The 13,531-nt window shown below is 41.0% G+C and overlaps 1 protein-coding gene across 1 annotated transcript in view; it reads left to right on the forward strand.

Moving 5' to 3' along the window:
• DNAH5 (dynein axonemal heavy chain 5) overlaps positions 1-777 on the forward strand; it is a 120,078-nt gene extending 119,301 nt beyond the window's left edge. Inside the window, 1 exon segment of the mRNA XM_037382298.1 lies at positions 336-777. Coding sequence (XP_037238195.1) covers positions 336-487 — 152 coding nt within the window. The 3' untranslated portion in view covers positions 488-777.
• Positions 778-13,531: the final 12,754 nt, after the last annotated feature.

Raw genomic sequence — 13,531 nt, forward strand, 5'->3', positions numbered from 1 at the left:
AATACATTGATGAGAAATAATGGCCAGTGGACAGATTGAACTAATAATGTTAATTATGCTAGAGTGTCCATTTACATTTCCTGCTACATCCGATTCCTAGGTGCTGATGTTAAATCTTAAACCTACAGGAATTTCAAGCCATATGTAGCCATCAGCTGGCAATAACATAGTAGTGAACAGTGTGAGAATCAAGTAAGAGTTTTCTTTGGTCATAATGGAGAGCTGTGTGATATTGAACTTCGATTCAGTTTTACATTTGCCATATACCTAGTTCCTTAGGGCCCTGGTTTTCAGCCTGGTTTCATTTTTTCCTAATGTCTCTTCTGTCTTTTCAGCTTCAAAAGATCCACGTCTGTATTCATGTCCAATCTACAAAAAGACCATTCGAACAGATAAGAATTACATTGCTGCTGTGGATCTTAAAACCCTTCAGTCTCCAGAGCACTGGGTACTGCGTGGGGTAGCACTTCTGTGTGATGTCAAGTAATGTTCAAAAAAAAAAAAAAAAGGTTTCTAAGAGTAGTTCTTTTCTGCTTTTAAATGTAAACATCAGTATTTAGTTTGCTATACAATGGATCACTTCTAAAAATACATTTTCTAAGACATAGACTCATTATGGTATTTTTAGAAAATTATTCTCAATAAACCTCTACAATAAGTTTACAAGTGCTAAATCATACAGTGATATTGAGTTTGGTAAATAGGTTGAAGTACTACCTTTATCTTGACAAATTGTGACAAATATTTAGTGTTCTTATCTCACTATTGTGTGCTTAATTTACCTTGAATAAAGATTGACTTGAGCATTGTTACTTTTCAGTGGTAAATATGTTTGTATCAGGGCTTACCTTAAAAGTAGGTAAATGCAAAGCTTTTTTTTTTTTTTTCTTTTTTTTTGTGTGTGTGTATCTATGGAAAGCTAAGCCTGGCTGCTCATTATGTTCCAAGATTTATCTCCTAGCTGATAGTTCCTAGTTCGCTTGGTGCCTAAATAAGGAAGGTGAGACTGAAAAAATGTCACACTTGTTTCACTACTTGGAGAACAATTTTGTGTGTGTTACATAAGAAAACAAGCATTTGACAGCTGCCAGAATTCCTTACTATCTTGTTCGTGAGATAAATGTGTAATGGATAGGAAGAAAATAGTTCCATAAGAATGCTTGGATGTTTTTTCATGGGCCAGTACACCAGATTTGAGTCAAATCTTCATCCAGGTTATTAGCTTTATGACATCAATTTTACCATTGTTTCTGCTGTAATTTTGCAATGTTGTGATTTTACGTATTGTTCTTTTTTGTTTGGTTTTTTTTTGTTTTATTTTTACGTTTCTGCTTTTTATTTATGTGCTGCAAGCTTTTTGGTGTCTCTGCTAGGTAGGAAACTTTTCACATAGGAAGCCATCTTAAGAGAAATGTTAGCAACTCCATTCAGTTAAACACTCTTGGCTTTACATGTCAAGCACACTTATTTAATCATCAAAAAGCCGGTCTGTTTTTGTTGCTGAGTCCAATAGGTCATGTATCCTAGTGATCCACTAATTCACAAAAACAGGTGCTGCAGAAGAGGAAGAAAGAAGAACCAGTATTTCTGGTTCATCTGTCACACATAAATGCTGAAATGGAGAAGCTGTTTTCAATTTTATGTCGAATCAATACATAGCATTTGAAGGGTGGATTAGTTTATTAAATACACATGCTAAATAGATCTCTTGCCTAAAGCTGCTATTTAAGAAAAATGCAAAATTTTATTAGAAGACAATATTTGTATTTTAGTGGAGTCTTCAGCATGCATTTCTACAGTTAAACCAGTTATGAAACTTAGGTGGAACACTGATTCCATTTGCAACTTTAGGTATAGAGGACTTTCCATTGTCTTTCCATCTTGGAATTAGTCTTTTATTTTTCTTTTTTCCTTTCAAATAACTCACAGTGAAACAAATGAAAATATGAAAATCTCCTTTAGGAAATATTTTTAATTTAGACACAGCAATAAATAAATAGAAGATGAGAAGTTTGAATTGTTCTTTACTGGACCTTGGAGCACCATGCTCAGGCTTCCAGGAGATCGTCCAAATGCTCACTCAAGTTCCAATGTTGCTGTGGACTTGTGTCTTTCACCAAGACCTTCCTCTGAAGGAAATGCACATTCTTTGCACTTCTGCAAGTTAATCACACTTCAAACGTCACCTTTCAGACAGTGAATTTGTTGTATCCTTATAGCTGTAGATACAGTGGAGATGTCAAACCCCATGGTACTTCTCAGTGAGCGAGCTGTGCACATTTTTTTCAGTGTGATTTTCTACAAGGGTGGTGAGGAAAAGGGTAGTTTCCCAGATGAATACACCTGGTGATTCTAGTTATGCCAGACTGTCAGATGAGTGAAGCCATTGGTGTTGGCAGCCACTTATTATTTAGTGACTTTAAAAAAAAAAAAAAAATGTTAGCTCTGTTTCTTAAGAGGTTTGGCATTAGCTGGGGTTTTTTTAGGTGTCTGCAAAACTACCAGCAGGAATGGACTGAAATGATGAGGCATGGGAGAGTTCAACAAAAAGCTCTTCTGAGATGTGATATCATGTCAAGGGCCAGAGTACATAACCCTGCTCTCCCAGGGTTTTTTCTGCCTGGGCTGGGGGGTGACTTGGTGCAGCTGACATTGGACCTGCCTCGTTGCTACAGACTTGCCTGGCAATCACTGATCGCTGGCAGACTCTGGTTACCCTCATCAGATCAGGCCCTGCCTTGCTACCTCAACTTTCTGGAGTGACCTCTGATCTGCCTTGTTATTACAGCCTCATCTGGCAGTCACTGATATGTTAACTGGCCCTGGCTGCTGTCACGGACCTGCTCTGCTTTTTTGTTCAGGTGACATGGGACTGTGCCCTTGTCAGAGAGCCTTTGCCCTGCCCACCCTGCTGTGACTCTTGGCTCGCAGCTCCACTCTCCTTTCCAAGCAGCCTGCCCTTGCTGACCCCCGGCTTCAAAGAGGTGAAAAATTGAACTGTTTCTTGCTTATCTTCATAGCAGAGGTAGGTAATAAAATTTTTCTATGGGAAGGAATATCAATAAAACAACCAGCCCTGAGATACAGAACTCTATGCACTTTCTCTGCATTTGGCTTTGTTATTGGTCCTGATTACTCAAGAAAAACCCTTTGCCGGAATCAGTTGTGCTGCTATTAAGCATGCAGCACTGTAAGTTTAACGTTCTGGAAAACTGCAGCATTACAGAAGGTATTCCCTTCTTTTCTTTCTGATATTTGGCATGACAAATACATGTGTTTTGGAGAATATTTAAAAACAAATATTATACAAATTTCCTGTAGAAATTAATTGTAATATAACTTTCTGAATAAGGTGGAGATACTGGTTTCATCAGAATCCTTTGAAATTCCTCATAAATTTTGTAAGTATTTAAAAAAAAAGCTGTCTAATCTTTCAAATATACATTATGCTCTGTATGCTACATTACACAGAATGGTCTTGTCTTACGAGCTTCTTTTCAGAAGTACTTTTTTCCCTGAGCTGTGTGCCTACATTCATACTTTGTAGCTCATAGGTTACTCACATTGAACTTCTTTTTCTCACTGTTGTGAGTTTTTCCCCATATGGCGATTATAAGGAAAAAGAAAAAGCCAGTATAATTCCAAATTATCAGTAAGTACAGTTGTCATAATAGAAAAGGATTTTATTTTATCAAAAGTAATTTGTTATGTTATATGTACCAGCTGGTTTATAGAGAAAGTATTTCTCATTCTGAACTATCCTTCATTAAATTTCTGTTGATAATGAAATCAATATTGAAGAAAGTTCAGTTTTTCTCTATTACACTGGATTTTCTTTCGTTCCTTACTTGGACAATTATCCTGTTTGATTACTTGCAGCTGGACATACAAAGTGGCTTCCTAATGAATCTTGAAATAAAGCTTCACTAATGCTCATATATGAAATTTTAATTTGTAATGATCTCATTTGCATTGCATAAGCATTATAGGTGTACACAAATGACTGAAGGCTTTTAGAACATATACAAGTCTTTAAAAAACAATGCTGCAAAGGTGAATTAATTTGAACCAAGCTGATTATCAGTTGTGTAAAATTTAAGGTCTATTAAACAGATGAAGAAAAAAGACATAGCTCTGAACATGTCTATGGACTCAAGATGTACCATTTACTGAAGCTTCTGGCATCTTTTAATCTGCAATGTGCAGCTTTCCCTCAAACTTTTCCAACTACTATACTATACTTTTCCTATACCTTTGTTTTTATAATAAATTTTAAAAATTCATTGTAAATGAAAAATATATTATGTGTGTATGTATATTAATATAGAAAAAGGAAAATGAAAATCTGGGGTTTTAAAACTAAACAGGAAATACGTGTGGCCGATCTCAATTTGCCTGTGAAGTCTGCACACAGAAGCAGAAATTTCTTGGTATTTACTTGTATATTCTATCTTTTAAAGAAATATTCAGAACAAGGAAGAACAAACACTAGAAAAGCTGGCAGAAGAAGAGTGGGAAGAACGATATGGTCAAAGTATCTTTCAGTTAGAGCTATTATTTGAAATGGATACCACCCTTTAAATTTTTAGTAAAGCTATTATTTGTGTTGCAGTCATTCTGAGAACTGAAGTAGTTATTTTAGTTTTTGCTGTCAGAGAGTATGAGACATCCTACTTGGCAAGAAAAACAACATATGTTTGACTACTGATGTAAAAATGTGGGTTTTTTTCCCCCCAAAGGTACTATCTTAGAACAAGAAAATTTATACATTAAAAAAAAAAAAAAGAGCTAGGAAACCATAGCATTCTGTGAAAAGAGCTTAACATGGTTTAACAGAAGGTAGTGCAACTTGTTAAGAAACTGTTTTTACACAAATTGCCTGCAAATCAGTGAAAGTTTTCAGTTTCTCTGTTAAACTGCCACAAGAATGGCAGCCAATATATAAGCTCCTCCCCTAAAGCCTCTTTCGCACCAGTTTGCATAGCTTGAGTATAAAAGGTGGGGTTTTTTGAGAAAAACATAATCTAGAATAATTTTTCCTGTTAACTGACCTTACTATATCATAATTTACATAGTGTTTTCCTATATTTAAATTGAATTAGTTTCTATCTACCCCACTTGCTCTGGGTGAACTGATTCCACCAAAGTAATAGCAGATTAGTTTTGGGAAGGGCACTCTAAGTGGTTCATCTTATCTTGCAGTTTCTTTTCTAATCTAATCAATATATACTCAGAAAGTAAGTGGTGACTGATGATGAAGCCCATTAGCACTGTATAAGATTGTGACAAGAGCATGTGTGCAAAGAAAGTATAGAAATGCTTTGTGAAGTAAGGTGTGTTCAATATATCTCCCTTTTCTGAGTCATCCTTTGCAAAACTCAATTCCTTTTCATTAACTTCCAATACTTACAGGGGGCTTACAAGAAAGATGGGACAAACTTTTTAGTAGAGTGTTTAGTAATAGGACAAGCGGTAATGGCTTTAAACTAAAAGAGGGTAGATTTAGACAAGATATAAGGAAGAATTTTTTTTACAGTGAGGCTGGTGGAACACTGGAATAGGTTACCCAGAGAGGGGATACATGCCCAATCCCTGGAAGCATTCAGAGTCAGGTTTGATGGGGCTCTAAGCAACCTGACCTAGTTGAAGATGCCCCTGCTCATTGCAGGGGGGTTGGACTAGATGACCTTTAAAGGCCCCTTGTACCCAAACAATTCTATGATTCTGTATCTTGCATAAATCAATATTGTGTCAATTAAAATGTTTGGTGTAAAATGTACAGATGAGTGTCCTGGTTTCATCTGGGATATAGTTAGTTTTCTTAGCAGCTGGTGCAGGGCTGTGTTTTGGATTTGGTGTGAGAACAACGCTGATAGCACACTGATGGTTTTGGTTGTTGCTGGGTGATGTTCATATCAAGTCAAGGACTTTTCAGTTCCTTGGGCCCTGCCAGCCAGAGGGCTGAAGGGACACGGGAAATTGGGAGGGGACACAGCCAGGAGAGGTGACCCCAACTGGCCAAAGGGATGTTCCATACCACATGACGTCATGCTGAGTATATAAACTGGGGGAAGAAGAAGGAAGGGGGGACATCTGACATTATGGCGTTTGTCTTCCCAAGTAACCGTTACGTTGCTGGAGCCCTGCTGTCCTGGGGATGGCCGAGCACCTGCCTGCCCATGGGGAGCGGTGAGTGAATTCCTTGCTTTGCTTGCATGTGTTGGGGTCTGCAGCGGGTCTGCAGACAAGTTAGTGGACTTCAAAGACTTAGCTGTGTACCTTTAAGACAGCCACAAATTGTCAGGTATGTAAACAGGGTGTGAAGAACCGGAACTTAGAACCACAGCATACGGGCACCTACAGCAACAGCAAATAGCAAGCAAGAAGAAGGACACAAAAACCTATCAGGGTCTGACACCTGTGCTGTCTAAGATATATAAATAGTTTGTATACACAATAAAGGCCATTTTGTCCGAACCCAGCCACGCAGACATAGCGTTTCTTTTAAGTCTGCCTCGACTTGCGTCACCACAGAAACTGCAGAAACATTCCAAGATGATACATATCTGGTAGGCTTCACTCATCTGTGAAGCAGGTATTTAGCAGGCCAGACCCTGTGTTTTCCACCTCTCCGTTCTTAGAGATTAAGAAATGAGCAAAAGAAAGCAAAAGCCAGAGCAAAAATAACAGTGAATAATCCATCTGAATGATTTGTAAATATTCCTATTTTAAGGTCTTCCTGTTGTCATGTTTTTGCACTTTTTGAAACTTCTATCGTGTCTTCATTTCAGAGGCACTGGCAGGAGCAGCTTTGCTAAAATATTCATAGGGGAACACTTTCAAACAAGTGAATTGCCTGGATTTACCCAGGAGACTCTCTAAGAGGAATTATGCTTAAACAACCTACAAGAAACCACACGTAAAACAAGAGAGGTGATTCTCCAAGCAGCCCCAGGACCCACTCCACGCAACTGAGCTGTGCACCCAAGGCAGTGCAAGGTGGCCACTCACGGCATTTCTCTTCGCCAACAATTTGTGAGCTACCAGTGCAATAGGCACTCTGTGAATAGTTTCAGATGAAGAGGCAGAGCAGAAACTGTGATGTGTTTGCAAATGTGCATTTTTTGCTAATTCACTGCCCAGTCCCTCTTCTCCCTAGTGGATGCTTCTGGATGTATTTTTTCATGCTGATTCCATCAGGGGGGAAATGCAGTAATTCCACAGTGTTTGTGTTAATTTGTTTGCTAGCTTACCACCCCTCTTGGACACCATCTGATTCCCACCTGCCCTCTCTAAATGTGTCACATATATTTGACCAGATTGCCAGTAATTGCAATGTAAAGGGAGAGAGCAGAGGTTACACCAGTACAAAAGGAGAAGGAGCAGGTGGAAACTGAGTTACATTTAGTACAGAGCTGTTGACTGCTTTCTGCTGTTGTCACTAGACCAAAAGCAAGTTGTACCATAAGTTAAAAGATGTTTATATCCTTGTTATGAACCTCTGACATCTGCTAGTGAACTCTCTGAGCCCCTGCTCAGGATCTGGTGGGGGACTGTTCCCCAGCTCCTACCCAGGTCTTGCCACTTGTGTTTCCTTGGACCTCTTGCCTAGTGAGATCCCAGCTGCCCCTGCTGACTGCAGAGGCTGGGATGAAAGAAAAATCAAAGGCAGGGCAATCTGAAATGTGCTTTTCAAATGCTTGTCTGACCTGTTGGAAGGCAAGAGAGCTTCCACCTCGTGGGAACAACCAATTTTAGCCCACAGAAAAGCATGTGCTGAGCACAGCAATCCCCAAGGAGGCTTCAAGGGAAAACAAAATCTGCGGGAGTGCAATCGGCCACTGTGAAGTGCCTTTCCTGCAAGACTCAGGCCAATCAATTTCTCAAGCATCAGCTTGTGTGAAATCGGTGCTGGGGAAAACTCTGAGTGGCTAGGTAAACAGGATTTTCCTGCAGTGCCAGCCTTTGCAGGCAGAGTTTTTCCTCCTGATGAGTTACAGCACTCTGCTTTGGGAGAAGGGTGCTTCTTTAGGCTGTCCTCCCCCTGCACAGCTGACTGTCGCGGCACACCACACACAGGGCAGACAGCGCTCTGCACCACCTTCCCATTCTTCCCAGCCACCATCATCCACATGCTTGCCATCTCTTATCTCTGGATGTATATCTGGACCTTATCTCTGTGGTCTCTGATCAACCCGGACCAAAAGCAAGCTGATTTTCCAGACTCATCGGGTCCTCTGCATCCACCAGGGGTAGAAACCGCTCAGTGACTCCTTTGTCATCCGAGAAGACACATTTGTCGGAAAGGCAGTGACTGTTACATCTGTTGGGCCAGGCACAGGGGATGGGTGTGCTGCCTTTATTGGCTGTTAATCTATTGAACCCTAAAACTGAGATGGAAAGCAACCTCACGCTCATTATATATACATATTTATTTATATATGGGGCAAAATTACTTCATCATCCCCAGTCTCTTTGGGTCTTGGATGGATAACCTGGATGTAGTCTATCCAGAATTTCCCAATGTCACAGCTCCACTGCCCCTAGCTAGCTTCCTGGCACAGCTCAAGGCAGAGTGGTGTAGAGTGGTGTAAAAGAGAAATCCCAGCAGCCCTACTTCCTTCAGCCCTGTGAATGCCAGTGTCTTCACTGCTCTCCATACCTGTTCTTCATGTACACTCAGTTGTGCAGACTTCCCTGCTCCCTCCCTCCTCTATGAAAGCAGTCTGGCAGGGAGCACACTCATCACTTCACCTTTAATTAATACCTGGTGCCTGAAAAGTACAGCGCTGGCTACCGTCTCTGAAGAGCCTACAGTCCTGCCAACAGGTTTATAGCTTACAGCTATGATTTAGGGGGAAGATGTGCACTCCAAGCAGCAACCTTAAAAGCCACATGGGGGCTGAAACAAAAGCAATGGTACTGTCAGCACAAATCACCTGGCACATGCTGTGGGCCAAATTCTCCGCAAGAGAGCCTGAACACTGCTACTGCTATATATCCTTGTAACAGCAGGCATTCCCTTAAGTAGAATCTCCAAAGGATCCTGGTGAAGCAAAACTACCCTGCAATTCAGGAGAAGGTGGGAGAAACTCAATCGGTTCTTCCCGTTTGAGCTTAGGCTTTAATTCTTCCAATCTTACCCAAGGAGAATCCTTTCTTGAAGTCATGCATTTTAAAGCACTGGGAGTCAGACGTCTGTGTCCTGTCCCAGAGCTTGCCTGCTGATCCAGCCATTCCCTAGTGCTTCAGGAGAATGAAGCAGTAACATCAACAAAAACAGAAAATTAAACTGACAAAAGGGAAAAGTTGATAAACAAGGAGGGAAAAAGCCTTCTTCCCAGGTGAGCTGGAGAAGTGAAGAAGCATGGGCTGGCTCAGGGGAAAGCTGTGTAACACAGACTTTCTCAGCTGCAATCCTTAGAAACTACACAGTCACATTTTAAAGAGGAAGGAGCATCTTGAAGAGGAATGTCTGCAGCTGAACTGCAAGTTTGTCATGAGCAAAAGTTGGTTATCAGCCTCATTTGGCAACAAAGGAGATTGCAATTTGTCTTTGGGCAATGTACTGCTCTAAAGGATCACTGAAAAGATGCTCAAGGCATAGCTCTGTGCAGCTTTACTGGATCCTGTGGGAGATTTCGGTGGATCTCTGGATCTGACAGGGCTTAGGTGGGAATAGGTGATTTCTTTCCTCATTGCACTACATCTCAAAGGTTAGCTTTAAACAGCTTTAAGCAATCTCCTTATTAGGTTTTAGCTGAGCAGTGATTTTGATGATCGCAGCCTCAGAGTAAGGTGCCGCTTCTTTTAAGAATTTCAACACAGCTGAATTTTGATTTAAATTGCTCATCTTACAGAGGAAAAACCCAGGCCAGATCTTCAGACCTTTCCACCAATGGGAGTGAAGTAGATACATTTTTTTTAAAAAAATTCTGTCCTGATCTTTTTACACAGAGACCTTAGGGACATCTGCCAGAAAAAGGCAAGCAAATTTTCCAGTAAAACTTAGGTCTCCCTGGCCTTCTCCAGGTGAAAAGCAGACATAAGAAATCCTGGCTGCAGACACATTCACAAATATTTATTCTCCAACAGGAACTGTGCAAATTTTATTGTGTGTGTTTTATTACTTTCTTCTAAATATTTTGACAAATTCAAGGTGGATATGCAGACAATTTGTGCCAATGAGTTGGGTCTTGAAAGCCAGGGTTTGTAGACACTTAAGAGAAATAAAAAGGAAAGGAACAGCAAAACCAGCCATACAAATCCCCAGTTTCAGTAGGGAAATATTTGACTTGTTGTACAAGAAAATTTCTCTCCCATAAAGAACTTCATAGAGACCAGCAGAGAGAGCAGAAACACAGACTGTTAGGTTACAAGACTGGTGGTAGAAATCCATTCATCTTTAGAAATCATTTCCCTTCTTTCCAGATATAGAAAGTGCTCATTGGAACAGAATGATATGCACTGTACAGCAAACTAAACCTGGCTCAAGAAGGATGCTGGTCACAAGGAAAAAATGCTACATGCTTCGGCAGCAGTAACAAATCCATGGTTGTAACCCAGAAGAGCCACGGCTGCTAACACTAAAAAGCTGAAACTTGCATGGCTGTTGAGGAACAGGGATAGAAGGGGTTCCTGAGAAAAGTTAAACCCTCAGACGTCCCCTACTTCCCATCCCTCCACGAAGCCACCTTAATGACCTCTGTTTCTTGAGAAGGACAGAGGTCAAGGGAAAATTGTCTAATGCAGCATCCAGCTGAAGGAGGAAAGGCACAAGGTTAGTATCATAATTGCACTCAGTTATTTAGCTATAGATGAGTACACACCAGGTTTTAGGAATAATGCTCTGGGCTGGTTTCTCAGAGCCCCACTGTGCTCAGCAAAGAGGTCTTCAGCTCCATTCAGAGCCAGAAATACATGGAGATGTGAAGGCTGACACTGTTCTTTGTCAAGACATTGTTACACAGGCATTGTGAGAGCAAAACCAGGATAAAAGAGAATTATGCTTACAATGGAGCTACTTTGTTCCACTTTGTTCTGCACAAGCATAAGGTGGAGAAGAATAAAGACGCCCAAATGCTGGGTATTCTTGAATTTATGAATGCTTTCAAACAACGTAATTGAGGAGATCATTCAAAGAAGCTTCTTTCACTTAAATATGAACACCCAGGAGAGAGAAAGTAAAATTTGCAGAAGTGCCTACTACTAGTTCTGAGTGTCTTCATTAGTGATTGTCCTATCCCAGGTGCCTCACAGCTCCTCAGCAGATGTGAGCTCAAGGACCTTCAAGTACCACAAGTCACTAGTCTCTCTGAAATAGATAGAGACTTCAGCAATCACAAGAGCTGGCTTCACAGAGCTAGGAGGGAGTGTTACTATTATAGATCAGCAATTGCGCTTCACAAAGTCAATAATAATATATCTGTTAAATGCTGTTTGGCTCATGCTACTAGGCAGCTCTTCAACATCCTCTGTGCTGAGGTGTTTTCAGAAGGTAAACAACTCCTGCCCACCACAGCTTAGGCAAAGACTTTGGATGACTGTACCTCAGACACTTAAAAAGGATTTCCCACATTTTCACATGCCTATGGGAGTAATTTTCTGCCTGGAAAGGTTATGTCAGCACACGCGTCTCCATAGCAGGAGCACAGTGGAAGAGATCAATAAATGTAAGCGAGCAGGAGATCACAGCAAGAAGAGAGTGATCATTGGTACCTGCTCACTAGCCCAAGGCGCCATAACACAGTCATCACCTAAATGCCAAAGGTGACAAGCAACACTCCTTTTCCTCCTTTTTGACAAGAACTTTCCTCAGTCTACCTGAACTTGCTTATTGCCTTTTGCACTGCGGGACATCTTCTAGAGATGGAGACTGACCTAAGACTCACCTGAATGGAGTTTGGGTGAGGACACATGGTCCCAAGGGAAGCCAAAGAGGTCTGCCACTCCTTTGCAGGGGTCCACACTTCTCTGTGCCACTGTGGTGTTTAATAAACTTGATGTGGTTATATGGAAGAGGGATCAAAGACATGGGGGGGGCGGACACACCACCAAACCAAAAAAAACCCTAGGCACAAAATAGATTGCCAGAAGACAATATATAAAACAATATATAAAGCCAGGAATCAAGATATATAACCCTGCTAAAGGAACGCTAAGCAGTTAATTCATTAAAAAGTAAAGCGGGGGAGGGGGGAGGGGAATCTATGAAAATAAGTCCCATTCTTAATACCTTACTTAACATTACACTGTGCATTTGTACATTTACTTCTTGTTTCCCTTCTCTATACAGAAGAGCAAAAGCAAAGGTTTCTCAAACCTTTATGATAAATTGTACGTAGTTAGGGCAGGTAAGGTATTTACAAGTTGCTGTTAATAGAAATGTTTCTCCAAGACAGTGTAATTACCAGGCAGTTTGGGTGCCTGAAAATGGAGCTGTTAAAAAAAGATGGGGAAAAAAGCCAGAGGAGGAACTAAAAGATAAATTCACAGGGATATATGTAAAAGCAAGTGGCTTTCAGTCCAAACTGGTGTCTCAGCTCTCTTTACACAAACCAACAAGCATATTATGACAGGGCAGTATAACCAAGGAAAGCAAGAAATACCTGTATTAATGGGAATAACTAACAGCAATAAAAGGTTACAGGGTGTGGAGGATATCCCTATCCCTTATTTGAGGGCATTTTTATTGAGAAAGGCACTTGAGTTGCAACCTCAGCCAAACAAAATGGGACTTATATACACATTTAAGGTTAAGTATATCCTTAAGTGTTTTGCCAATTGCAGTCCCTAGGCGATTAACAAGCTACCTTTGAGATGCCTCAGAGCAGTGCTGGGGGCTGCTTTTTCAGAGATGCCAGCTGCGGGTCAGATGTACCACAGTGGGGCTCCCCACGTGGGGTAATTGCAGAAAGAGTCAACCATACAACCTGACCAAGCTCCAAGCCCAACGAGCAGCTCCTTCAATCCTAAATCCCATAATGATCATCACAGATAGCATTCCTCCCATTTCACCCCTTGAGGAGGCTGCCTTTCAGCAGAGAGGGAAAGTAGCCACTGTGTATTTTGCACCTTGTGAAGGTGGCTGCAAGGCAGAGTTTACAGCGAGCACACTGGTGATTATATTCCTGACATGCTCCAACATTCCGCCGATGGAGTCCTACTAGACAAATTAACAAGTAACATCTTTACATCATGTATACGTGGATTTCTCTTTCAAACTGTGGTCCACCTGTGCAGATTCATTTGATTCAGAGACTGTCTGACTCCATTCCCAATACATGTCATTTGAAGGTCGATCGTTTTAAAAAAAAAAAAAGCGGCGATATTTAGTGGCTGTGGAGCAAATAATTTGCTCTTGCCATTCTTTGCAAATGGATGCACTACTTGCCTCACCTGGGCACACTGGTGTGAAGGCGTTAACACTTGCAAAGTGCTTTAAAAGCCCTCAGACACAAGTGCAACATCTTCCTCCGAGATAAGCCACAAAGCCAAGCTGCTCAAACACCCTGTTTACTGCTGTTGCAGC

This window comes from Falco rusticolus, chromosome 3 (genome assembly GCF_015220075.1).
Source record: "Falco rusticolus isolate bFalRus1 chromosome 3, bFalRus1.pri, whole genome shotgun sequence".
Lineage (NCBI taxonomy): Eukaryota > Metazoa > Chordata > Aves > Falconiformes > Falconidae > Falco > Falco rusticolus.